The 27,411-nt window shown below is 49.8% G+C and overlaps 1 protein-coding gene and 1 long non-coding RNA gene across 9 annotated transcripts in view; one reads left to right on the top strand and one right to left on the bottom strand.

Moving 5' to 3' along the window:
* Nucleotides 1–260: 260 nt before the first annotated feature.
* Nucleotides 261–27,411, bottom strand: LOC309380790 (glutamate receptor ionotropic, NMDA 1). Of its 7 annotated transcripts, XR_014173146.1 has the most exons (22): nt 26,923–27,411; nt 24,324–24,458; nt 23,499–23,675; nt 21,184–21,246; nt 19,816–19,916; nt 19,031–19,152; nt 18,676–18,850; nt 18,077–18,221; nt 17,846–17,929; nt 17,296–17,431; nt 16,892–17,019; nt 16,103–16,267; nt 15,631–15,749; nt 14,778–14,890; nt 14,163–14,311; nt 13,798–13,955; nt 12,879–13,040; nt 12,166–12,275; nt 11,063–11,208; nt 7,350–7,460; nt 2,246–2,336; nt 261–1,442 (listed from the first exon to the last, which is right to left on the bottom strand). XR_014173146.1 is itself a non-coding variant. In XM_081930876.1 (21 exons), the coding sequence occupies exons 1-21, from the start codon at nt 27,169–27,171 to the stop codon at nt 1,374–1,376; spliced, it is 2,817 nt and encodes a 938-aa protein (XP_081787002.1). In that variant the 5' UTR covers nt 27,172–27,411; the 3' UTR covers nt 261–1,373. The 7 variants fall into 7 exon arrangements, 5 of the variants coding, with proteins under 5 accessions (XP_081787002.1, XP_081787004.1, XP_081787003.1 ...); XR_014173147.1 differs by lacking the exon at nt 7,350–7,460; XM_081930876.1 differs by lacking the exon at nt 2,246–2,336.
* The window catches only part of LOC309380791, a 30,014-nt gene continuing 23,855 nt past the window's right edge, over nt 21,253–27,411 (top strand). For both annotated transcript variants that reach the window (XR_014173148.1, XR_014173149.1), the window contains exon 1: nt 21,253–21,863. This is a non-coding gene — a long non-coding RNA (uncharacterized lncRNA). The remainder of the gene's footprint in view (nt 21,864–27,411) is intronic.

Genomic DNA, 27,411 nt, shown 5'->3' with positions numbered 1-27,411 from the left:
TATAATGATATATTAATACGTGTGTGTGTGTGTATAATAACCCCCCCAACCCCCCCAATTTCAACTGGAGATCCGGTTGAAAAATCCCGCTGATACAGGATTATTGTAATTATTGTTATGTTCACAGGAGATGATTGGATGAGCAGGTTTGAGCAGGAATTTGGATAGGCATATTAGAAATTCAATTTAAATTCATCTAATTATCTACTTCTTTCTCCCTCTTTCTGTGGCTCCTTACATTTAACAACAACAACAACAACAACAACAACAACAATCTTTTATTTACATTTTATTTTAATAATCATAATCAATAAAATCCACAGAATCCTTGGGAGGTGATGCCCAAATTCCAGTCTGCAATTCCAGATGTTAGGTAAATATGTGAGAAATGATTTCAGATGAGTGAAAATGCTAGCAGGATTCAAGTAACAACAACAACAACAATATCAATCATAATATCAACAACAATAATATCAATAAAAGCAATAATAATAATATCAATAAAATCAATAATAATAATATCATTAATAATAATAACAACTTATTTATACCCCACTACCCTGTGTTTCTGACAACATAATGTACAATAAAGGGAAGATCAGGGGAGGAGTGGATCTCTAAGAGACCCGAATGGATCTCCAAGAAGGGAGGAAGTCAGCTCAATGGATCCATGGGAATAGGCAGGAATGTTGGGGAAATGAAAGGAAGCAGGGAAGAGGCGGTTGGGAAGTCTTGGAAAGGAAGGAAGGAAGGAAGGAAGGAAGGAAGGAAGGAAGGAAGGAAGGAAGGATCGAAGGACGGATGGACGGAAGGACAGAAAGAAGGAAGGAAGGAAGGAAGGAAGGAAGGAAGGAAGGAAGGAAGGAAGGAAGTCGCCCCTCCCCAAAAAATTGAGTGATCCCCAAAGTGGACAAAAGGAAGAGAAGCAGATTATGTACATGGACAGGATGGTCAGTCAGTCAGCCCCCCAAATCGAGCAAGCTCCAATGTGGACAACCGGAAGCGGAGCACTGTACACGGACGGGATTCTCTCAGTTGCGCGCAGCTGCCTCCTCTCTCAGGAAAGCGGGCAAGCCGGGCTTTCCTGGGAGGGTGTCTTTTGAAGGGGCGCAAGGAAATGGGAAGTGGGCACCGAAGGCACACCAGAGCTCAGTCTCTGTCCGTCTGTGGCGTGTGGGCGTGCGGGCGGGGCCACTTCCTCAGCGCTGGTCCCCAAGGGAGGTCCGTGGAAGAAGAAGATAAATAGCCGGTCCATTCCGAGGCCCCTGGGGGAGTCTGAGAGGGGGTGGGCAGGAAAGAAGTGACGGGGTGTGGTGGGGTCCCCCAAGTTTTCCCTCGGGCATCTCAGCTGCCCCTTCCCAAGCTGGAGGCCGTCACACCACAGTGCTGACCGAGGGGTCCGAGAGGTTGAGCTGCCCCGCGAGGTCGGTGGGGTGGTACTGCTGCGGGAGAGACAAAGGACAAGAAACAGGAGGGCCGGCGGTCAAGCAGAGGTGGGCCAGAGTGCAGCTGAGACACACGGCACCCCTGCAGGCCGCCGCCGCCCCGGCAGGAAACTGCTCAGGGAAGATTCTGTGCCTCCGAATCGGGATGCTTTCAAGGCTGCAAGCGCCAAGCGGGGAATCTCCGGAGATCCGCTCTCTTCCCACAAAAAAGTCAGGGTGCCACAATGTGGGCGGAGCCAAATGTACGGCCACCCTTCCCATTTTAGGGACCCTGACATACTGCCACCCTACTAATTTTGGAACCCTGACCTGTGTCGTCATGTCTCGCCCCCCGTTTCCATTCGGCTCAGCTCCTTCCCGGTTGGAGCGCATCGTCTCTCAGGGATCTCCCCCCGGGGGGCAGCCACATGGGGCAGGGGCCCCCTCCCCCACGCAGCACAGCCCCTTCCCCCGGAAAGCAGCACCCCCTAGCTCAGCCATTTCGGGCCAACCCCTTTGGAATCGCCCGGCAGCTTCGACCCCTTGACAATTTCAGGTCAATCCCCTTGGAAATCTGCCGACGACTCTCCCTTCGTGGTCGCCAAGAAACTCCCTCCGGGAAAAAGCTCAGCGACTCAGCTCGCAAAGGAGCCACATTTTCCAAGATGGCCGCCCAACTCTCCCGCCTGGCCCTTTTCTGGGATGTCCCAGAAGGGGACGACCGGTCGTTCCCCCCACCATCACCACCACCCGTCCCACAAGATCAAACAGGACTTTGGATACAGGACAAAAATGCATCAACATTCACAACAAGATCCCACCCTTTGCGGAGGAACTCCTGAAGCCGGGAATTCTCTACAGGGCTTTATCTGCAGCTCACGGACTCTGGGTGTGGCGGCCTCGCGGGGGTGTCTGTAGGGAGCAGGCGCATCAAAGGGATGGTCTATTACATCGAAAGCCGGCTTTGAACCCGGGGACACCGCCGAAACCACCACCCCGGGAAAGCGGGACTCCGCCCGGCCAACCCGGCCAACCCGGAGCTGTGTTACTCTTCCTCCTCGTCCTCCCTCCGCTCTCCATGCTGGAATGCCTAGAAGGGAAAGCCACCCGAGGAAGCAGACCCTCCAAGCACCCCTCTCTCTCCCGGGATAGAAGAATCCAGCCCGGTTTCCGCCGGGATCCTGGAAGGTTCCGCTGTTCCTGGGATGTCCTTATTTTCATCGGAGAAATGTTGAAAGGGGTGGAATAGGACGTCCCTATTTTCATTAGAGAAATGTTGGAGGGGATGGACTAGGACCTCCCTATTTCCATCAGAGAAATGTCGAAGGCTATGCAAATGCCCACCGCCGAGGGAGAGACTTTTTTTATAAATCCCTGCGGTTACGAACAGGAGGAATAAACAGAGAGTCATGCAGGGGGAGTTTGTAAAGGCGGGAAGCCATCTTTTCTGGCCAAGACCTTTCCCCTTCTGGAATACCACCCTCCCAATATCTTGTGACAGATGTCCTTTTGATGGGGAGAGAAAGAGAGGAAAAAATCAGAATTTCAAGATGGCTGAGAAGTTGGCTTTCGCCCCAGGTGGACCTTTCAATATCTGGGACCTTTGGAAAGACGCCAAAGGGGGGGGGGATGAGGTCGAACCCAATGGCCCGGCAACTCAAAAACATGCATAATAGAGGGTCTTCAAAATGGGCCGAGGGTTTGGAGAGGGAGAGGGAACTTTCCTGCCCACATGGCGACTGTTCCAGAAAGGATGATGTGCAATGGGGAAAATATCTGGGAATTAAATCAAATTTGGTGGAATGATTTGGACAGGTTGCTTTGCTGCAATCGGCTCCCTGGTAACAGCCGGAATCCTGCAAATGTGGATCAGAATCCTGATTTAATCATTATGACAGATGGCTTTGGTGCATTCTGTTCCTTGAAAATAGCTGGAATTCTGTAAATGTTGATTAGACATGGGAGGGAGGAATGAATGGATGGATGGATATTCAGAGGAAGGAATAAAGGGATGGATATTCAGCAGAACAAGGGAATGGATGGGAGGAAGGAAGGAATGGATGAATATTCAGCGGAATGAGGGAATGGATGGGAGGGAGGAATAAATTCAGCAAAATGAGGTGGAGCCGGAATGCCACAGAGTGGTGGCTTGGGACATCCAACAAGGAAGATCCTGCCAAGGGAAATGGACAAAAAATTGGGAAATGGATTAAAAATAAATAAAAAGGGATGAGAACGGATTGACATGCTGTTAAACAACTTTTTAATTCTGTTTCCTCCCTTTATAGTCTTGATTTATGGGCTACTATAGGCTACTATAGCCAGTGTGCTGTAGTGGTTAGGAGCGGTAGTCTTGTAATCTGGGGATCCGGGTTCTCGTCTCCGCTCCTCCACATGCAGCTGCTGGGTGACCTTGGGCCAGTCACACTTCTCTGAAGTCTCTCAGCCCCACTCACCTCACAGAGTGTTGTGGGGGAGGAAGGGAAAGGAGAATGTTAGCCGCTTTGAGACTCCTTAAAGGGAGTGAAAGGCGGGATATCAAATCCAAACTCTTCTTCTACTACGGGATGCGGGTCGCGCTGTGGGTTAAACCACAGTGCCTAGGGCTTGCCAATCAGGAGCACTACAAGCTAACTAAGGCGTAGTATGCCATTCTACTTTATAGTATTTTATTGTTATAGTGGTGTTTTAGCGGCTGTTTTTTTTTCCCCCACGTGCACAAGCTGTTATTTATGTGTTGTTTTTACCTGTATGGGCCTACGGCCGTAATAAATATTGTTGTTGTTGAGGTTGGCGGTTCGAATCCCCTCGACGGGGTGAGCTCCCATTGCTCGGTCCCTGCTCCTGCCAACCTAGCAGTTCGAAAGCACCTCAAAGTGCAAGTAGATAAATAGGTACTGCTCTGGCGGGAAGGTAAACAGCATTTCCTTGTGCTGCTCTGGTTCGCCAGAAGTGGTTCAGTCATGCGGGCCACATGACCCAGAAGCTGTACGCCGGCTCCCTTGGCCAATAAAGCGAGATGAGCGCCGCAACCCGAGTCGGTCACGACTGGACCTAATGGTCAGGGGTCCCTTTACCTTTTTATAGGCTACTACTACTACTGCTAATAGTAATTAATAATAAAATAAAATAATAGTAATAATAATAATCGTTCTGATGTTTCTTCTCTTTATGGGCTTGATTTATGGGCTACTACTAAAATGAGGCTGCATTTTAATCTGTATTTTAATTAACTGTTCTTGGGTTTTTCCTATTATGTTCTATTGCAATTTATATTTGGTGTTAGCTGCCCTGAGCCTGACTTCTTCTTCTTCTTCTTCTTCTTCTTCTTCTTCTTCTTCTTCTTCTTCTTCTTCTTCTTCTTCTTCTTCTTCTTCTTCTTCTTCATGTTTTATTAGAATTGTTTTTACCGGTTTTGATATGTGTGTCTTTTTAAATATTTTTTTTTCAATTTTTTTTTCAGTTTTACAATCTTGAATACTCATTTAAACTTCCTTGAAATTCAAGGGTGTTTTAATGTGTTTTTTGGGGGGGGGCTGTGACGGTGCTCTTGGCACTGATATGGGAGGATTTGATGAGGAAATTCAGAGGAGAAGCGGTGAGGAATATTCAGGGCTGGTCTCCAAGGAAATGACAGGGATCTTAGCATTGATACAGGAGAATTTTCAGAGGAAATCCTGAAATGAGGAATATTTGGGGCTGATCTGAGAGAGGGTCAGCAATCTTCACATTGATACAGGAGGATGTTCAGAGGAAATTGTAGCCCAACAACGCCTTTTGGAATAAGTTTGAGAAATCATGGGAGAGTTTTTGTGAAATATATTAATTTCCATTAATAATAATAATAATAATAATAAGTATTATTTAATTTATTTATTTATTTATTTATTTATTTATTTATTTATTTTCTGCTGCATCAAACCAACACAGCTGCCTACCTGGTGATAATAATGATAATGATGATTATATTGTATTATATTATTATCATCACCACCCCACCCCCACAATTATTGTTGCCAAAGAGCCATAACATAAATTAATAATAATAATACCCCACTCATCTGGCTGGGGAACTGCCTGCACATAGGAAAACAGCAGAAAGTCTGCAGATTGTGGAAATTCAGGTTGTCCTGCCTTGGCCTCATTCCCAGCCTATCAACAGATTGGGATGAGGGATGCTAACAGATATCCCAGGGTCCCTATTTTGCAGGGACAGCCCAAGATTTGAAGAAGCCATGGCAGTTTCTGTTTGATCCAGGGTTGATCCCGCTTTTCCTAAGGACATTTCTATTTTCATGGGAGAAATGTTGGCAGGTATGGAATAGGACGTCCATATTTTCATGGGGGAAATGTCAGAGGGGATGGTAGGAAGTCTGTATTTTCATGGGAGAAATGTTGGCGGGTATGGAATAGAATGTCTGTATTTTCATGGGAGAAATGTTGGCAGGTATGGAATAGGATGTCCATATTTTCATGGGGGAAATGTCAGAGGGGATTGTAAGAAGTCTGTATTTTCATGGGAGAAATGTTGGGAGGTACCAAATACGACGTCCATATTTTCATGGGAGAAATGTCGGCAGGTATGGAACAGGACAGGGGTTGGCAATTTTTTCTAGCAGCCGGTCGGTCTAGTGTACCACAGACTTTGTGGCGGGCTGGAGAAGTGGAACCGGGGGGTGGAGCTGGAAGAAGAGGCAAGGGGGGTCAAATTGTCCTCCTCTCCACCCCCCAGCCCCAGCTTCCCAGGGGCTTCTGCCACTGCCACCGTCGCTTCTCGTGAATAGGCAGAGTGAGCTTGTTGGCTCACTCTCTGGCCCGTAGAATAAGGTGACCAGATTTCCCCCCATGAATCCGGGGATGCTTTTCAATCTCCATGGATTTTGTAGGATTTGTAAATCCGGGGACGGTCCCTGGGAAACGGGGACGCCTGGGAACCTTACCCTAGAGGCACCAGGGCGGCAGGTAGCAGTGGCGGAAGAGGCCGAGCGGCAGCGGGAGGAAGAGGCGTAGTGAAACCAGAACCCAGGATTATTGGCAACAATGATGGGACAAAGAGGCCGAGAGGTGGCGGCTCGACCAATCCCACACCGCGCCCGGATCCTAGCACAGGGTGGGGCCGTTCATGCCGATCAAATGCCGCCAGAGCAAACCGGGTGTGGCGTTGGAGCGGCCGAGCCGCCACCGCTCTTGGTCCCATCAGTGTTGCTGAGAATTATGGATCCGGCTTCCCGGATTGAGGACCCGGGTGGGCCTGATCCATAGCTGTCAATGGTTCCCTTTTTAAAAGGGAAATTCCCTTATTCCAAATAGGATTCCTCGCAAGAAAAAGGGAAAGTTGACAGCTATGGCCTGATCTGGCCCGGGGGATTTGGGTTGCCGATTCTGTCGGGTCAATGTCAGAGAGGACGGCCAGAAGCCCCTGTTTCCATGGGAGAAACGTTGGCGCGGGCTAAGCAATGGAGCTCGGCCATCCGCCCGACGACGGAGGGGCCCTCCCCCGCCTCATCGTTTCCAAGGAAGCCACGGACGGAAAGCACAGGTAAAGAAGGTGACGTGAGGCACGGTGCCAGGCGAGGCCATGTCCCTTGCCTGAATCCCACAGAAAGTGCAGAGGCGGGAGATGGCTGGAGATGACGAGGGGAAGATGGCACGGCGGACCGCTTTCTGGGAATGGACCAGGACGGGAAGGACTGGAAATCAAAAGGGGGAAAAGAAAAATCTGGGTTTTTTGGGGGGTCGGAACAGAAAGGAAAACAAACCACGTACGGGGAGAAGAGGGAGCCCTCGATCTTTGGGACAGACGGTGGAGACAGACTGACAGAGGACGGACACGGGGCCATGGCAGCTGTGAGATGGGGCAATTGATGGGATGGCAGGAGAAAGAGAGAGAAAGAAGGAGGGCACAACCGGTTGTCTTCTTCTTACCGTGTCTCTGCAGGACCTACGGCTCTTGAAGCTGTTGGCCAGCGTGGATGTGATGGACCTAAAAGTGGTTTTCATTCTAGGGCCTGGTTCTGCTCTAGCACTTGGTCTATCCTAAAACGAACATGTACATAAGCGGTTAGATCTCCGGACGGCCGCCACCGGCCGCCACGTCTACACTGTGCCTCGCTTTCACGGACGGCCTCACTCGCCTGGTGTGCTCCTCCTGCCCTACAGGGCAGCTGGGATCCGGAGGGCCCCTCCGAGCGCTGACCTTCCGAGCGGCCATCTTAGGCTGGGCCGGTCCTGGGAGCCGACCCAGACTCTGAGCGGATCCACTGTCCTTTTCACAGACATACCTGAATTACATGGGACGGGGTGGGAGAAGATGCCCTTCTTGGAATGGAATCGGAAGTACCTCTTTTCATGGAAGGGGGAGGAACCAGACATTCCTCTCCCCCAACTCCCGGAGAAATGTCAGAGAGGATGTACAGTTGCTCTCAAACCATCCCATCCCTGGGGCAAACGGGGCAGGTTCCTGCCGAGAGGCTGATTTTGGAGGTCTTGGATGGGGTGGTTCGGGTCAGAAATACTCCAAGCATTGGTGGGAGGGGGTGGTAGGAAGACCCTGTTTTCCGGGGAGGAACGTCATGGTAGGACGTCCATAATTTGGTGGTGGGACTGTCAGAGAGGATGGTAGGATGTCCATAATTTCATGGTAGGAATGTCAGAAAGTGTGGTAGGACGTCCATAATTTCGTGGGAGGAACGTCAGAAAGGGTTGTAGGATGTCCATAATTTCATGGGAGGAACATCAGAGCGGATGGTAGAACATCCATAATTTCATGGGAAGAATGTCAGAAGGTATGATAGGACGTCCATAATTGCGTGGAACATCAGAAAGGTTGCTAGGATGTCCATAATTTCATGGGAGAAACGTCAAAGGAGATGGTAGGACGTACATAATTCCATTGGAAGAACGTCAGAGGGCAAGGTAGGACATCCATAATTTTATGGGAAGAACCTCAGCAGGGATGGTAGGACGTCCATAATTTCATTGGAAGAATGTCAGAGGGCAAGGTAGGACATCCATAATTTCATGGGAAGAACGTCAGAAGGAGTGGTAGGACGTCCATAATTTCATGGGAAGAACCTCAGCGGGGATGGTAGGACGTCCATAATTTCATGGGAACAATGTCAGAAAGGGTGGTAGGACGTCCATTATTTCATGGTAGGATGTTCATAATTTCATGGGCGAACATCAGAAAGGATGGAAATACGTCCAATGGAAACTATACGTGAGGACCCTTTATGTGGGGTGGACCCTTTTCTGGAACGGGTTGGGGGTGGGTTGGGGGCGGGTCTATGAGCATCGTTGGGTTCCTGCAGCATCTCTGAGGGCCTCCTCTCAGGATCTTGGAGAGGAGGGGTCCCCACCCTATTGGGGGCCGGGGATGGTCCCTGCCGGTCGCTGGCACCCCCTTCCTTCCATCTTCTAGAGGGGGGGAGAGACTTTTTCCACCTACCCCTAAATAAATAGGATCGGGGCCTTTGGTCAAGGCAGGTCCTACGGCTGGGAGATAGAGAGAAGACTGCATCAGAAGAGAAGGGAGGTCATTGTATGTTAATGGGGTGGAATGGGGGGGTGTAAAAAATCAGAATTAAAAAAGAAAGGAAAACCAATATTGGGGGGGGGTTTGAAAAGGGTATATAGGTCTCCCGAAACCGGCCTCCGGAAGCTGGGGGCTGCTTTCCGGAGGGATCCCGGGCAGGAATCCAAGAGGGGAGTTAAATGGGGAGGAGAGAGCTGAGGGTTGGGGGGGCGGAGCAGGAACGTAAGCCATAAAGGAGGGGGGAAGAGGCCAGGGAATCAAGGGTAGCGGTCGGGCGGGAGGCAACCAGACCTGGTTTTGGGGGGGTTGGGGGGCATTTTTCAGAGTGGAACCCCATTTCTGACCCCACCCCTTTGGGCTATGGTGGAATTTGGGGGGGTTAGGGGAGGGGGTCCCCGATCTGAAGCCTCTGTATCCTCCCCTTGGGGAACCCCATTTCTGACCACTCCCCCTATGGATTTAGAGATATGGGGGGGGGGAGAGACCAGGTCTGGCTCCTCCACATCTGGATTGGGGGGGGCAACTGGAAATGAATCCATTTCCTGTTTCTGTTCACGATGTTCCTTTTCCCCGCCCCCACTCCCCTGTGCATGCATAGGAAAAAAGCAATTAATAGGATAGAATGGATGAAGATCTATATCTAAATATATATAGATAGGGAGATACCCCCCATATATATATATACATACATATATTGATCTAGAGGTATCAGTGCGTGGCCTGCCACAGTGTTGCGCCATGGCGGAAGGGTGACTAAAACCAAATAATAATAATAACAACAACAATTTATTAATTCTACCCTGCCCATGATTTCAAATAATAATTTGAAAAGAAACACCCATGTGTGTGTATATATATATACACACACATACATATACATATATACATTATATATATATTATATGCATTATATATGGTTATATATATCAGTGTTTCCCAACCTTGTGCCTCCAGATGTTTTTGGCCTACAACTCCCATCATCCCTAGCTAGCAAGACCAGTGGTCAGGGATGATGGGAATTGTAGTTCAAAAACAGCTGGAGGCACAAGGTTGGGAAACACTGATATATATATTATATTTATATGTATTATATACACATATATAAATTTTATATATACTATATATATATATATATATACTATATTATATATATATAGGCATATATAAATTATTTATATATTATATACATATTCATATATTTATATATACACACACACATATATAATTATATATATAATATGCATATGTATATTTATGTGTGTGTGTGTGTGTGTGTGTATACTTTTTTATTTTTTAAGATTGATTTTTATTTTAATTGATTTTTTAAAATTGGTATTTATTGAACAAAGAAATCTTCCCGCTTGCCTACCTTCTAGCATTGTACTAGTGGCTGGAGGGTTCCTCCTGCGGAAAAGTCTTATATTGTCAAACGGATCTCTGGAACGTCGGCTTTCCTCGTCGGCCGTGGGGTGGGTGGGCATGCTCGGCCGATGGCCCCCACCCAAAAAATCCTGGACCCCCCATATCTCAGACAGCCCCCCAAACACCGGACCGGACTTGCCGTCAACTCAGGGAAGTGTTTCTCCTCTGTAGAAAGTTGGCATGTGAAAAATGGCAGTGACAATTGCGCTCAGGATGCCCTACAAAATTCGAGTCTGCAGGATGCAGGGATGGACAGACCCCAATTGACAGGGCGCCCCTATTCCCATTGCAGGGGCTCAAATAGGATGCCCCTATTTCCATTGGGGCATTTGCCCCCCTATTTAGGAGGGTAGGGGCCCCTCAAAGGCCTTCCCAGGATTAGTGGGTCCCCCAGGGGTCATCCAAACCAACCCTCCGCCCTTCTGGAAGGAGTGACTCTTATGGGGTTCCCCCACCCCATAAGTGGGGGCCACGGAGAGGGGGTCCCTCTAATACTACTCCCCTTTGGCACCGTAGTGACTGTTGGGGTGAAGGAATGGGAAATGGAAAAGGACCTCCAAATTAAAAAACGGAAATTAAAAAATGGAAGTCCCACATGTGTTGGTGTTTTTTCTGGCGGTTTTGTGGGTTACCAGCCCCCTGCCAGAGGTCTCTTCTCCTCCCAAAAATGGCCTCTTCCTACCTGTAGGTTCTTCCTCCAGACGTTGACGGCGGCAAAGGCCAACTGCATCTGCTTCCGTCGGGCGTCCTTGTGCCTCTTGTAGGCAATTTCGATGAAGATCAGGAAGATTCCGGCCACGATCCCACCAGCCACCAGCATGAAGACACCTGGGAGGGGTCGAAACGCGGGAGGGAGAAGGGTCAGAGAGCCGGGTTCGAAGGAAGCACGCACACACACACCGCCACCACAGTCGAGGGTCGTCCAGGAAGCAGAGTGAGAATCGTAATCATGGCGGCAATCATTGTGATAGTAATAACGATGAGGATCCGGAATAAGAATAGGAATCACAAATGACAATCATAAGAAGAAGGATAGCGATAGCGATAGGGATACTTACAAATGGTGGTGGTAGCAGTAGTAGTTAGAAATGGCAATAGTAACAATAACAGTAATATATATATAACTAATAATAATAATAATGTGAATCTAAGTTTGGCACTCATCATCATCATCATCATCATGATCACCACCATCATTATCATGATCACCACCACCACTATCATCTCAATAGTCTTACAGTGGTACCTCGGGTTACATACGCTTCAAGTTACATACACTTCAGGTTACAGACTCTGCTAAGCCAGAAATACTACCTCGGGTTAAGAACTTTGCTACAGGATGAAAACAGAAATTGTGCTCCGGCGGTGCGGCAGCAGCAGGAGGCCCCATTAGCTAAAGCGGTGCTTCAAGTTAAGAACAGTTTCAGGTTAAGAACGGACCTCCGGAACGAATTAAGTACTTAACCCGAGGCACCACTGTATTCTTAAGAGCCTGGCTAAGCACCCATCACCATCATCCATCACCACCACCATCTCAATATTCTGATTCTTAAGAGCCGGGCTACATATGGGCCTAAACATTTTGTGAATCTAAGTTTGGCGCTCATCATCACCATGATCACCATCACCATAACCATCATCTCAGTACTCTTATTCTTAACAACCAGGCTAAGCACTGGACATTTGGTGCCTTGCCTTGGGTTGGACTGTGTCCTTCGTGCCCCTTCTTCTCCGATCCCTGAGGGAAGGGAGCTCCGGAGGGGATGGGGAGGTCTAGGAACCCACCTGCCATGTTCTCAAAGGTGAGGGTGGCCGGGGCATTACTCCTTGAGTCGCACTCCTGGTACCTCACCCACGTCTTGTCCAGCTCTTCCATGAAGCCATTTTCGTGGAGGCTGTGGGACGGGAGGAGAGAGCTGAAGTGGGGGGTACCGCCATCTTGAATAAAATATGGATCGGGGGGTGGGCCGGGAGGCCAGGTGAAGCCCCACCCCATGACTCTCAAATCTCTTACGGGGACCCAAGGGAGTCCCGGGAAAGCCCACTTCCTGTTCCCTGGACCACTCCCTGTCCTCCAGGAGACCAACTTGGACCAAGAAAGCTCCTCGGCCATCTCTGACAGACCCAGAGGAGGTCAGGCCCAACCGGACTCCCTCTTTCTGGGTTCAATCCCAGAACATCCTGATGATTTGGGGGCGAGGAACGTCGGAAGGGCCGGCGGGGTTCTGGTTTGATCCTGGAACACCCCAATTTTGGGGAGAGGAACTTTGGAGTGGCTGGCAGCTTTCCGGTTCAAACCCCGGATATTCTATTTTCCCGATTTCCCCCGGAGGGGATGCCTGGACCTTTCTCCCGTGAAAAGAGGTCCTCTCGTGTTTCTCCTCCAGAGTGGGAAAGGGAAGTTCCGGGATTGATCCAGGATGCTCAGAGGGTCCTGCGTTCTCCAACCCCACCCCTTTCCCCGGATCATTCCCGTGGGCGGGGGAGAGGGTACGGACTTGAGGATGGCAAGCGAGACGTTCTGCTTCCAGGGACTGTCCTTCCTCATTCCGATTCCGAATCCAGACCGGAAGAAGAGTTCTCCAGTGGTCACCAGGTCGCACTTCTGGGAGGCTTCGAACTCCAGGACGGCCGAGTCCCAGATGAAGGCGTGGAGCTTGCTGGGTGGAGACACAAGTGGGAACAGTAACCAGGAAAAGGGGGTCGACTTCAGCGCTCCCGGCAAATTCTAGAAGCCTTCTCTCCCCCTCTTCCGATGGAGGATTTTCGCAGGATGAAGCGGTCCCGAAAGGAAAGGATCAGAAATCCCGGCAAATTCGTTCCTGAGAAATTCCTGCCAAACCGTTCCTGAGAAATACCCGCCAAACCATTTCTGAGAAATTCCCACAAAACCATTTCTGAGAAATCCCACCAAACCTTTCCTTATGAATCCCTGCCAAACCATTTCTTAAAAATCCTACCAAACCACTCCTTAGAAATTCCTGCCAAACAATTTCTTAGAAATTCCAGCAAAATGTCTTATATATTTCTGCAAAACAATTTATTAGAAATCCCCACTAAACATTTTGTTTAGAAATCCCAGGAAAATTTCTTAGATACCCAGCAAACATTTCTGAGATATCCCAGACAAACAATTTCTTAGAAATCCCAGCCACATTTCTTGGAAATCCCAGCCAAATTTCTTAGAAATCCCAGCCAAACAATTTATTAGAAATCCCAGCCAAATTCCCACAAAAAATCTTCGCATTTGCATTGGCTTCAAATCAGTGGGTTGTTAATTGGTCAAAATACATGGAAATTACCTGGATGAAAAATAAAAATAAAAATGGAATTCCATAATCCAACGCCTCTTTCTCCATTGGTCCCCCATGTCCTCCCAGCCCACCCACCTGGAAAAGTCAAAGGAGTCCGACTCACTTGTCCCGGACAGCCTGGATGGCTTCAGCGGCACTTTCGTAGTTGTGCTTCTCCATGTGGCGGTACATGGTGCTGAGCTCCACCTGCCGGCGGAAGTAGATATCCACCGAGCTCTGCTTGACCGTGGCGTAGATGAATTTGTCAGACGGGTTGCGCAGCTGAGAGAGGGGAAGGTAGGATGTCCGTATTTTGGTGGGAGAAATGTCAGAAGGGGTGGTAGGACGTCCATAATTTTGTGGGAGAAATGCTAGAGGGGATGGTAGGACATCCCTATTCTCATGGGATAAATGTTAGAGAAGATGGTAGGACGTCCATATTTTCATAGGAGACATGTCAGAGGCTTGGTGTTCTCCTTCCATGCTTACCCTGGGATCATTGATGCCCGTGATCCGTTCCTCGGGTCTGTCCAACACCAGGAAGGCCGCCAGGTTGGCAGTGTAAGAGGCCACGATGATCATGGCGAATCCAGCCCACACCATCCCCAGGATCCGTGCAGAGAAGCTCCGGGGAGCGCCTGGAAGAGATAGGGCAGCTTGGGATGGTCCTCAAGCATCTGAAGGACCGAAACCCTGGGGAGATAGACCTCACCCAAGCTCTCTAGTGCCGCCCCTCGAGAAGACCATCTAATGAGGGAAGAACCCAGAGGGGAAGAAGTTGAGTTGGACATTCCTATTCTCATGGGAGAAATGACAGAAGTCGGAGAAGATAGTAGGACGTCCATATTTTCATCAATGTCAAACAAGATGGTAGGACCTCCATATCAATGTCAACGGGGATGGTAGGACGTCCATATTTTCATCCATGTCAAAGGGGATGTTAGGACCTCCCTATTTTCATCCATGTCAAAGGGTATGGTGGGACCTCCCTATTTTCATGGGAGAAATATCGGAGAAGATGAGATGGGGTCAGTGGCACCAGCCTTTGCTTTGCAGCCTCTTATGGACGGACCCATCCAGATCATTGCCACTGGAGAGACTCACCTTCTCCGATGCCAGAGTTGAGCAAGACTCCCCAGGAGAACCACATAGCAGATGACAGGGTCAGGGCATCCTCTTCCTCTTCCTCGCTGTTGACTTTGAAGCGGCCAAAGGGGCTGCAAGAGAGCAAGCGGGGCCAGCCATCCATCAAGTAGCAGGTCTTAGAAGATGGAATAAGTGATGCAAAGTCAGTGGACAGAGGTACCTTTGCATCATTGATGGGTACGTAATTTGGTGACGTCTTGAGGAACAGCCTGTCCAGTTCCTTGTCCCTGCCCCCATTCATGGGTGGGAGGAAGCAGAGCTGGATAACTTTTCCTTGCTCCTCTGGGAGGAGGAGGAGGAGACCAGGAAGGCCAAGGGGCAGAGAAAAGAGGAGAAGGAGAAGGAAGGAGGAGGAGGGGGAAGAGGAAGAAAAGAGAAGGGAGGAGGAGGAGGGGAGGGGGAGTAGAGGGAGGAGGAGAATGAAAGAGGAAGGAGGAGGAGGGAGGAGGATTAGGAGACCAGGAAGACCAAGGGGTAGAGGAAAGAGGAGAACAAGAAGCAAGGAAGGAGGAGGAGGAGACCAGGAAGGCCAAGGGGTAGAGGAAGGGTTAGAGGGATGAGGAGGGGGAGGGGGAGGAGGAAGGAAGGAGGAGGAGGGAGGAGGAGGAGACCAGGAAGACCAAGAGGTAGGAGGAGGGGTAGAGGGAGGAGGAGGAGGAAGAAAGGAGGAGGAGGGAGGAGGAGGGGGAGGAGCAGAAGGAAGGAGAAAGGAGGAGGAAGGAGGAGGAGGAGACCAGGAAGACCAAGGGGTAGAAGGAGGAGGAGGAGGTGGTGGAGAAGACCAGGAAGACCAAGGGGTGGCAGCAGTTACCTGAAACGGTCCAGGAGATAGAGCATCACAGCCACCACGTGGACCGAGAGGCCCACCAGGAGCCACAGGGTGCTCTGGAACGGCTGCATGAACGAGTCCAAGGTGCTGCGGGGGATTTCCTGCAATGGAGAACCGGAAGTGGGCGTCAGTAGCTGGGGGAAGACCCCAGCAGGGGCTGCTTAGGGTTCCTCACAAAGGTTGAGGAGATCGCAGCAAGAGAACAGTTCTCTTCTTCTCCCCAGGCCTTTCAAGGATGGACCTTGATGTCATATATGGGTGGTTTTTAATGGATGCTGATTATATTATAATATATTATATTATATTATTCACAAGAAATTCCATCGGGACTTTGCAAAGGGAAGGAGATGGACAACAGGAACGGCTGGACCAAAGCAGAGCATGGCCACCTCTGTGGACCAAGCCCTCTGGAGGGCACAGTGATGCCTAGTGGTCGTTGGCCATGTCTACCCACCTTCTTCACCAGGATGGTGAGACCCTGGTACTTAAAGGGCTTGGAGAACTCAATGTACTGGGCCCGCTCGTTGTTGATGGTCAAAGGAGCCACGATCATGTCCGCCTGACCGCTCAAGAGCTCCCCCATCATGCCGTTCCACTCCTTCTTGTTGCTGTTGTTCACCTGTGGTGAGACAGAGCCAGGGTGAGAAGGGCAAGGAGGTCTGTATTTCCATGGGATGAGCATTAGTGGTGATGGTAGAACGTCTGTATGTTCGTGGGATGAATGTGGGAGATGATGGTAGAACGTCCGTAATTTCATGGGATGGATGTGGGAGGTGATGGTAGAACGTCCATAATTTCATGGGATGAATGTGGGAGATGATGGTAGGACGTCCGTATTTTCATGGGATGAACGTCAAAGGGGATGGTAGGAAGTCCATAATTTCATGGGAAGAACATCAGAAAGGATGGTAGGACGTCCATAATTTCATGGGAAGAACCTCAGAGGGGATGGTAGGACGTCCATATTTTCATGGAACAAATGTCAAAGGGGATAGCAGAAAGAAGTTATGGGAAGCAAGTTCACGAATGGACAACCCTCCAGGCCTCTGCTGAAGGTTCCTCCGGTCACCCCAGTGTGGGCGGAAAGCCAATGGGGACAGCCAACCGTTCCAGGAACGACGTCCCACAAATCCACTTTTTCAATGGGACGCCGTCTGTCCGTCCCCGGCCAAGGGGCTGGACCCTCGGAGGTCTTCCGAGAAGTTGGAGGGTGGCCCGTCCGGCCTTCCCGAGGCCCGCTCACCCTCTCCTGCGTGCCAAACTTCCCGTCGCCCACCAGGTGGACCTCGTAAGTGAAGTTCATGGTCTTGGCCAGCTTGATCAGGAGGTCGACGCAGAAGCCATAGCAGCAGAGCATCACGCTGGGGCGGCCTGGTGGGGCAGGAGAAAGGGGACCATTGAGGCCCGTTCCAGAAGGTCCACAACGGAGAGGACTTTCTCAATTGCTCCACCTCCCCATTGTTCCTAACCACCGATCATGGGAGGTGTAGGCCAACTACATCTGGAGGAGCCTGGTCTAGACTAAGAGGATCTCATCTCCACCATGCAGTGCAGACCCTCCCAAGAAGGAGAGACGCCTACCGCACAATGGAGATGCTTGGCGGGGAGCTTCTGACCCGACGCCCCGGCTGTGGGTTTGAGACATACCTGGCATGGTCACGTTGGGCCCCGTACAGAGGACCTGCTGCACCAAGCCACCTGTGCTGTTGGTGAGGGCTTTGCACTTGCCATCGGCCAGGGTCTCCTTGACGTAGACGAACGGCTCCTGGTGAATGGTGACAATCTGAAAGAGATTGAAAGAGAGCCATCTCCTTCAACCGTTTCTGCTAAGGCTAAACTTCTAGGCCCTCAACCATCCTGAGATGTTTGAAGGTGGTTCCCATATCTCCTTGGTCTCCTCTTCTCCATCTCCTCCTAAGTTCCTAACCGTTCCTCCTAAGGCTCAGCTTCTAGACCCTCAAACATCTTGAGATCTTTGAAAGTGGCCCTAACATCTCCTCTCAGCCTCCCCTTTTCTGGGCTAAAAAGAGCCATCTCCTTTGACTGTTCCCCCTAAGGCTTGGCTTCCAGACCCTCAATCATCTTGAGATGTTTGAAGGTGGCTCTCATATCTCTTGCTCTCTTCTTCTCCATCTCCTTCAACTGTTCCTCACCAGGCTGACATTAGTGAGGGAGGGAGGTGGAGCAGAGATGATACCTTGAGCTTGGTAGACATCTCATAGCCCTGGGGCGTCTCGGTTTCTCCTCCTGGCCAGATAATCTTGCGGTCGTTGGGCAGGAACTGCAGAGGTGAGGAGAGAAAGGTTGGGACCAGACCTTCTCTACCAGCCTTCCCTGTTAAACGACCTTAGAGTCAGAATGGGACCCCTAAAGGTCAGCCAGTCTTACCCCCGGATCAGGCAGGGCCCTCCCATCCAGAGATACTTACATGGCTGCCGTTGTAGACGCCGACCTGCACCAACTTGTTGTTCTGCAGGTTCATGACGCTGTAGTTGGCGTACTTGCGGTCCCCATCCTCGTTGAACTCCACCCGGCCCGTCACACCCTCGGCATACTTCGTCTGCATCAGTACCCTGGGGAGAAGGCGGGTTGATCGGGATGGAAATGTCTCCAATGAAATTACGGACGTCCTACCATCCCCTATGACATTTCTCCGATGAAATTACGGATGTTCTACCATCCCCTCTGATGTTTATACCACAAAATTACGGATGTCCTACCATCCCCTCTGATGTTTATACCACAAAATTACGGATGTCCTACCACCCCTTCTGATGTTTCTCCCACAAAATTATGGACGCCCTACCACCCCTTCTGACATTTATGCCACCAAATTATGGACATCGTACCATCAACTGCAACATTAATCCCATGAAAATACGGACATCGTACCATCCCCTCTGACGTTTATACCACAAAATTACGGATGTCCTACAATAATCTCTGACATTTCTCCCATGAAATTACAGACGCCCCACCACCCCCTCCATAAAGAACCCAGGTCCGAGGTGCCCAGGATGCTCTTACCTCTTGAAAAGTGGCCCCGTCTTCCAGATGTTGGTGTTCCCCACGCACCCCCTGGGTGGGTCGGTGATGTTCTCCTTCTCAAACAAGTCATGGACCGCCTGGGCCACTATGGCCACCGCGTCCCGGATGTGAGCTGACTCGTTCTTGCCGTTCATGAGCTGCAAACCGATGAGACCTGGGACGGGGATGGGGTGGGGGCGGAGACAGACGACTGGGTTGGCCGGGACCCAAGAGGTCATCCAGGCCAACCTACTGCAGGGCGGAGACCTCCGAATGGATTTAGAGAAGGGAAGGAGAGCACCGCTGGGCGATCAACCATGGGGCAGCTGGACCATGGGGAGAGGTCCCAGGTTACCTTCTGGTGCATTGCGTAGGGCATTGCCGGAGATCTCCCGTTCCCCCACCAGCCAGACGTAGCCGGGACCTGTCATGTTTTCTTTGGCTGCGGCTGTGTAGACAGTGGTGGCGTCGTCCTCACTGGAGAAAGAGAAGAAGGCTGTTGGGAAGGTAGGACGTTCGTATTTTGGTGGGAGAAACGGCAGAGGAGATGAAATAGGAGGTCCCTATTTCCATGGGAGAAATGTCAGAGGGGATGGTAGGACGTCAGCATTTTAATGGGATAAATGTCAGAGTGGGTGATGGACATCCATAATTCCATGGTAAAAACAGCAGAGGGGATGGTAGAAGTCCATATATTCATGGGATGAATTCTGGAAGGGATGAAATAGGACGTCCCTGTTTTCATGGGACAAATGTCAGAGGCGATGGTGGAAGTCCATATTTTCATGGGAGAAACATCGGAGGGGCTAGTAGGACATCCCTATTTTCATGGGATGAATTCTGGAAGGGATGGAATAGGAGGTCCCTATTCTCATGGGAGAAACGTCGGAGGGGATGGTAGAACGTACATAATTTCGTGGGAGAAAGGTCGGAGGGGGTGGTAGGATGTCCCTATTTCCATGGGATAAATTCTGGAAGGGATGGAATTGGAAGTCCCTATTTTCATGGGACAAACCTCAGAGGGAATGGTAGGACATCCATAATTTTGTGGGAGAAACATCGGAGGAGTTTGAACGAGGGAAAAATGGGGGTCGCCTCCACTCACCTGACCCCAACCCCGCCCCGCCGGCCGGCCCTCACCTGGCAGACAAGATGATCACCCTGGCCTCCAGTTCCTTGGCTTCCAGGAGGAGAGACGTCACATTCTTGGTGCCCGGCTCAAACTGAAGGACCTTCTCGGCCTGCAAGGTTGGCGCGAGCAAATGGGGTCAGTCGGCTGGGCCTCGATCCCCCATGCGAGAGCCATGCTTTCCTCAGAAAGATACCTCCTTCTCTCTTTCCAAGGTCTACCTGGAAAGGACTCAGTTGTTTCTCATTTATTTTCCTCTTTTTTTTCTCTCCTCCCCCGTTCTTTTTCTTCTTCTTTTCTCCTGGTGGGGTTCATTTCCTCCCCACCCCCCTTAAAAAAATAAAAATCTAATTTTTTATTTTATTTCTATTTTTAAAAAAGAATCATTTTTTCTTTGTTGTTGCACTGGGCATGCAAACAGAAGTCACTCCAGCCCCAAAAGAAGGTCGTGCATTGGTACAGGAAAGAGGAAAAAAAGGCATATATAGAGATACACAGCGGCCGCCAAAGTGATTCCACCCACCGTGGCAAATTGATTTCTTGCTATTTGTTTGTTTTGCAAAATTTTCAAAAAAATGTTTTGCAGAATTTGCAAAAAAAAAAAACTTGCAAAATTTGCAATTAATTTTTCCAAAATTTGCCAACTTTTTTTTTTTTTTTTGCAAATTCTGCAGAATCCCCGCTGTATCGTGAATTGCCGAGCTGCCTTTTTCACTCTGCTGTCACCGTCTTTGCGACGGCAAGGGAGCCCCTCGGGCGGCGACTGCACATATCCATATATCGGTTGGCTGGCTGGTTTCGCAATGTAGTTGACTGCTCAAACGCCTGTTGCTTTTCCAAAAAATAATTAAAAAAAACAACAACAGGAAAAGGTGAGAAAGGGGGAGGGGAAAAACACGCAAGGGGTCCGCCTTGCAAGGGAATCAAAGTGAGCATCTCGCATTTCCTGTTGGGATAGGAAGGGGCAGAGCAGGAAGAGGAGAGCAGGAAGGGGGAACCAGATGGTCCAGGAGAAAACAAGGGGGGGGGGAGAATAAACTCGCAAATTCGCTCTGGCTCCACATGCATGGTCTTCCGAAGAAAGACGTCCAGGATGGGATTGCTCCTCAAACTCAAGCTCAAACCAAGCATATCTCAACGGAAAAGAACGTGCGACCCAAAAAACCCCCCAATGGAGTCTGCTTGCTGGCTCCAGATATATTTTTATTTTTTTTCCCTTAAAAAAATAATATATATGTATATATCTCTCTAAAATTTATTCTGATTTTTTGTGGGGTGCCCTTGGGCCTAGCGGCCTGATTGATGAATTTTATGAATTTTTTATTTTAATTTTTTTCTCGTTAGGTTGGTGGGCGGCGTGCATTTCCATGCAAATATACCTTGGGTCCTCGCTTGTTGTCAAAGGATAGCGGTTCGAGGCTGTCAAAGCTCCTTTTTTTACTCTGATGGATAATGTGCACAGAGAAAATATGCAGACACAGAAGAAGATTATAAACAGTTGAAAGAAGAAAGACGGGCACTCAAAGCAAATCCCATATCCAACTCCTCCTCATCCGGGGTGGGGGGTGGGGCGTAACAGAGGAGCAGGGAAAACCCCTACAAGCTTTCCTATTCAGTTTCCTACAAGGTTTCCTACAAACTTTCCTACAAACTTTCCAACAAGGTTTCCTATTAAGTTTCCTGCAAAGTTTCCTATTAAGTTTCCCACAAACTTTCCAACAAGGTTTCCTATTAAGTTTCCTACAAGTTTTCCTGCAAAATTTCCTACAAGGTTTTCTATTAGGTTTCCTACAAGGTTTCCTATTCAATTTCCTGCACAGTTTCCTAGAAGGTTTCCTATTAGGTTTCCTACAAACTTTCCTAGAAGGTTTCCTATTAAGTTTCCTGCAAAGTTTCCTATTAGGTTTCCTACAAGGTTTCCTATTCAATTTCCTGCACAGTTTCCTAGAAGGTTTCCTATTAGGTTTCCTACAAGGTTTCCTATTCAATTTCCTGCACAGTTTCCTAGAAGGTTTCCTATTAGGTTTCCTACAAAGTTTCCTATTAAGTTTCCTGCAAAGTTTCCTATTACGTTTCCTACAAAGTTTCCTACAAGGGTTCCTATTAAGTTTCCTACAAAGTTTCCTGTTGAATTTCTTGCATTTTTTCCTACAAAGTTTCTTATTAAGTTTCCTTCAAGGTTTCCTATTAAATTTCCTACAAACTTTTCCACAAGGTTTCCTATAAAGTTACTAAAAAGTTTCCTAGAAGGATTCCTCTGGGGGTTACTAGAGGGGCTTCTTTAAAAGTTTCTGATGGGGGTTTCTGACCAGGTTTCCTATGGGGTTTTCCTATTAAATTTCCTACAAAATTTCCTAAGACGTTTCCTACAAGATCTCCTATGGGGGTTTCCTAGGAAGTTTCCTTGGAGCTTCATGCAAGTTCTTCCTCTCCTTTAAATCGGTGTAGGTACCTTGCGAGTTTCTGAGGGCAGCTGGACATTTTCATGGGAGAAATGTTGGAGGGGATGGTGGGTTGTCCCTCTTCCCAAATGTTGGTAGACCTCTGAATGCTGGCCGCTTGGAGTGAAAAGCAGGGGCAAGGCCGCCACCCCCAGCTCCTTCCTCCCTGCAGGGTTCTTGACAGCCACCGAGAAGAGGATCATGGACCGGATGTCCTGCCTTTGGTCTGATCTAGAAAGGCTTCCCAGATATGTCGACTTGGCCGAAGTGGGGCCACCACTCACACCACACACCAAGGAGGCTCGGCTTCAAAGTCCCCCTCCGTCACATCCGCTGGAGAAATGTTGGAGGGGGTGGAGCCACCTGGGCCCCCAACCCAGGAGAGAAGGAACTGGGCCTTCAGGAGAAGCTGGGATTGGGGAGGTTGTGGACGATTGGACCTTTTATGGTGTTCTTCTAGATGTTGGAGCATCTGGGGCAACCCAGTCTGATGGGTGGGGGTATAGATGACAAAATTATGACCTTTATGACTGATCAGATTGTTGCGTTGACCATAAGCTTCTTTGGAGAAGAGGAAGGAAGCAGGTAAAGGGAGCTGCCTATCCCTGCCTCACAAGTCTCTCTTGGGGCTCCTTCCCAACTCTATGATTCCATCTTGAGGTTCCTGCCTTGGTTGAACCAGACAACCATTCCATGATTCTATGTTGAGTTGCCTGCATTGTTTGGACCAGACAACCCTTCCAGGTTTCTTCCAACTCTATGATTCTATGTTGAGATTCCTGCCTTGCTTGGACAAGACAACCCTTCCAGGTCTTTTCCAACTCTATGATTCTATGTTGAGATTCCTGCCTTGGTTGGATCACACAACCCTTTCAGCTCCTTCCCAAGTCCATGATCCAAGCCTACTCTCCTAGACACTCTCTTCCAATAAGGAAATGGGTTTTTGGCCCAGCTCCAGGTTACGTCTCCCCCCTCGTCTCCCCGTTTTTGCCTCTTTCAGATTTTGGATTTCATTTTTTTTTTAATGTAGTCGGAGATTTTGGTTTTTTTCAACCATGGCAAAGCAAGTGAAATGAATAAGGAGTAACAAACTTTGGTCAAGGACTTAGATGGCCAGTGCCTAAGAGCACAATGTGGGTCATGTTTAACAATGGGAAGAAGAGAGAGAAGGTGTATTTACAGATGTCAATCTACACACAGATGACAAAGCTCGAGACTTTCGAGAAGAGCGTGGGTGGCGGGAAGCTACTGACCTTGGACTCTTTCTCCTCCAGGAGGGTCTCCAGCTTCTTCTGAGCCGCCCGGCCCTCGTGGTCATCGCTGACGATGAGGATGATGTGGTTCCATTTGTAGAAGCGCATCATCTCAAACCAGACATTGGACTGGTGAGAGTAAGGAGGTACCGTGCGGAGGAACGAAAGATGGATACTCTGGGGAGAGAAGGAGCCAGAGGGAGCGTCACTGCGGACCAAGCGGGGGCGTCTGGGTTGAAGCGCCGTTCCTCCTACGGGGTGGAAGGAGCCTCTGGAGAAGTTCCATCTTGAGACCCCACCTGCCTCTGCAGAGAGGTCCATGCTCTGCTCAAGTAAAGCGTTCTCCATGGGGCTACCTTGGAAGGGGACCTAGAAAGGAGTTGGGGCAACGTCCCTCCTATGGGGTGGAAAGAGCCTCTTGAGGTCTTCCATCTTGAGACCCCACCTGCTTCTCCAGAGAGGTCCATCCTCTGCTCATCTCCTGCTGTCTCCATTGGAAGGTGACTTGAAGATGAGATTGAGGAACATCCCTCCCCTGGGGTGGAAGAACATCTCTAATACCAGCTCCATCCAAGACCTGGCCATCTGCTTGGTCTACTGCCCTGCTTTCTCCATGGGGCTACCTTGGAAGGGGACCTGGGAACCATTGTGGAAAACAGCCCTCCTGCGCAGTGGAAGGGCCTCTTTAGGAAGCCAATGGGAAAGATCTCCAGACGGACGGATGGACATTGACTACTGAGAAGAACGAATGGCTGTATCAAGGCCTTCTCCCACCAGATGTCCAGGAGAACGGCGGGTCCCGAACAGCGGGAGCTGTGGGCTTACCTTGTCCGAGTAGATGGACATGCGCGTGGTCAAGCCAATGACCGGGATCCGGTAGAAGCCAGCAGTGTATGACACTGGCGTCGGCGTGAGGTGGTCATTGGGAGCCGGTGGGTGACTCACCAAGATGGCGTAGACCTGTGGGAGAGACGTTTTCCCCATGGAATTAAGGACGTCCTAACATTCCCCTCTGACATTTCTCCCATGAAATTATGGACGTTCTACCATCCCCTCTGACGTTTCTCCCATGAAATTATGGATGTCCTATCACCTTGGCAACAAAGATCCATATACTTCAAGCTATGGTTTTCCCACTAGTGATGTATGGAAGTGAGAGCTGGACCATCAAGAAGGCTGATCGACAAAGAATGGATGCTTTTGAATTCCGGTGCTGGAGGAGTCTCTTGAGAGTCCCATGGACTGCAAGAAGATCCAACAGACCTATTCTGAAGGAAATCAGCCCTGAGTTCTCACTGGAAGGACAGATCCTGAAGCTGAGGCTTCAAGACTTTGGCCACCTCCTGAGAAGAGAAGAGTCCCTGGAAAAGACCCTGATGTTGGGAAAGATGAAGGGCGCAAGGAGGAGGGTGCAAGGAGACAGAGGATGAGATGGTGGGACAGTGTTCTCGAAGCGAGCAACATAAGTTTGAACAAATTGTGGGAAGCAGTGGAAGACAGGAGGGCCTGGCGTGCTCTGGTCCATGGGGTCACGAAGAATCAGACATGACTAAACGACTCAACAATAACAACAAGAAGCCATTCCCCTCCGACGTTTCTCCCATTAAATTATGGACGTCCTCAAATGCCCAGGCTTTGACAGGTGGAGAGAGAAGTCGGCCGAGCCAGATTGCAAGATAATATGATTTCCTTAACTGCACATTAAAGGCCTAAATGCCATTTCCCCTCCAGGGACCATTTATGATTAAATGGTCTGGCGAGAAGGAGACGAAGAGCAATCGATGGAAGGAGCCAACCCTATGGAAGCAACTGAGATGGCGTTTCCATGGAAACTTCCTCCTCCCTTTGCTGGCTTCTCCTATAAATGGCCTTTTCTGCTCTGTTTGGGGGAAGAAGAAAGTCTGTAAATGTCGATCAGGTCTGCAATTTGGGTGGCTTCAAAGGAGATCCCAAATGAGACGTAAATGGGGTCAAAATAGCACCATTTGATAACTTTGGGACCCGGTTTGTTCCTTGGGAAAAGGGCTGTGTTGTGGTATTTTTAAGGTCCCAATATGTGGGTGTGTAAGAGGGAGGGAGGGGGAGAGAAGGAGGAAAAGAGAAAAGAGAGGGGAGAGCGAGGGAGGGAGGGAGGGAGAGAATGAGAGAGGGGAGAGAGGTAGGATAAGAAATAAAGAGGGAAAGAGAGGGAGAGAAAGAGAGGGAGAGAAAGAAAAAGAAAGAGGGAGAGGAGAAGAAAAAATATAGAGAGAAAGAGGGGGAAGAGACGGAGGAAAAGGGGAGAGAAACCGGGGAAGGTAGGGAGAGAAATAAAGAGAGAGAGGGGGGGGGAAAGAAAGAGGGTAGGCAGAGACAGGGAGAGGAGGAGAAAAAGTAAAGAGAGAAAGAGAGGGGGAGCAAAGGGGGAGAGAAAATAAGGGAGCAAAAGAGAGAGGGGAGAAATAAAGAGAGAAAGAGAGATAGAAAGAGAGAGGGAGGGAGGGAGGGATAGAAAAAGAGGGAGAAAGAGGGAGAGAGGGAGGGGGAGAGGGACAAAGGAGAAAAAATAAAGAGAGAACAAGAGAGGGGAGAGAGAAATAAAGAGAGGAAAAGAGTGAAAGGGAGAGAAAGAAAAATAAAGAGGGAGAGAGTGGGAGGTAGAGAAGGAGAAAAAATAAAGAGAGAAAGAGAGGGGAGCGAGGGAGGAAGAGAAAAAAGTTGAGAAATAGAGAGGGGAGAGGGGGGAGAAATAAAGAGCAAAAGAGAGAAAGAGAGAGAAAAGGGGGAAAGAAAGAGAGGGAGGGAGGGATAGAAAAAGAGGGAGAAAGAGGGGGAGAGGGAGGGGAGAGAGGTAAGGAGAGAAATAAAGAGGGAAAGGGGGGAGAGAAAGCAATAGAGAGAGGGAGGGAGGTGGCAGAGAAGGAGAAAAAATAAAGAGAGGGGGAGCGAGAGAAAGAAAGAAAGAAAGAAAGAAAGAAAGAAAGAAAGAAAGAAAGAAAGAAAGAAAGAAAGAAAGAAAGAAAGAGGGGGTTGTCCCTGGGCTGGTGCCCCAAGCCAAAAGGCTGGTTCATAGGGTCAAGGAGTTGTTGGCTGGACCTTAGTAGGGTCAAGAAGTTCCTAGGCCAGTCCTTAGAGCTGAAGGTTCCCTAGGTTGGTTTCTAAAGCCAAGGGCTCCCTAGGTTGGTGCCCCAAGCCCACAGTCTGGACCATAGGGTCAAGAGGTCCTTGGCCTGTCCTTAGGGCGGTAGGGTCCCTAGGTTGATCTCTGTGGCCTGCGGGTTCCTAGGTTGGTGCCCCAAGCCCACAGTCCACAGGATCCAGGGGTCCCTGGGTGGTACTTTCTGGGGCCAACCAGTCCACCAGGTCAAGAGCTTGGCCCATCACGTCAAGAAGGAGTCCCTAGGGGGTTCCCCCGACCGGTTCTTGGGCGGCGCGGTGCGGCTACCTGGCTGGAGATGAGGTCCTCGCAGACGGAGAGGGCCATCTGGATGGCGTTGGGCTTGTGGGTGACAGAGGTGGCGTTGAGCTGGATCTTCCAGGTGCCATGGCGCTTGTTGGCCTGGTTGATGGCCTCGCGGAAGACCTGCTCGTGCCTCTTGGTGCTCAGCACCGCCCCGATGTTCACCACCTTGGGCTCGCAGCCCCCCCGCGCCACCGAGAAGCACAGCAGCACGGCCAGCAGCAGGAGGCGCATGGCGGTCACCCCACCGTCGCCCGGTGCAGCCCAAGGGCCCCCCAGGCGGCGGAGAACTGCCACGCAAGAGGGTCTATCCGTGGTCCTGAAACGGCCCTGTGGAAGAAGCAGAGGCGGCTGCTGTCCCTGATGCTGAATTGGCCCTTTGCAAAAGACTGCTGTCCCTGGTGCTGAATTGCCACCGCTGGCAAAAAAGTCACAGTCCCTGGCGCTGAATCGCCCCCCCCCCCTTGCAAAAAG

The sequence above is a fragment of the Podarcis melisellensis genome (genome assembly GCF_964234715.1).
Source record: "Podarcis melisellensis genome assembly, chromosome: 11".
In the NCBI taxonomy this organism is placed as follows: domain Eukaryota; kingdom Metazoa; phylum Chordata; class Lepidosauria; order Squamata; family Lacertidae; genus Podarcis; species Podarcis melisellensis.
The sequence above is the reverse complement of the archived record's forward strand: the minus strand, read 5'-3'. Positions and strand labels throughout refer to the sequence as shown.

Excerpts from the sequence above, each read along its gene's own strand:
- LOC309380790 (XM_081930876.1), bottom strand. The coding sequence starts at position 27,171 with ATGCGCCTCCTGCTGCTGGCCGTGCTGCTGTGCTTCTCGGTGGCGCGG. Across the intron at positions 17,432-17,845 it reads AGATGTCTACCAAGCTCAAG|ATTGTCACCATTCACCAGGA; the intron begins GTATCATCTCTG and ends AATCTCTTTCAG. Across the intron at positions 7,461-11,062 it reads TCTGGAGGAAGAACCTACAG|GATAGACCAAGTGCTAGAGC; the intron begins GTAGGAAGAGGC and ends TGTTCGTTTTAG.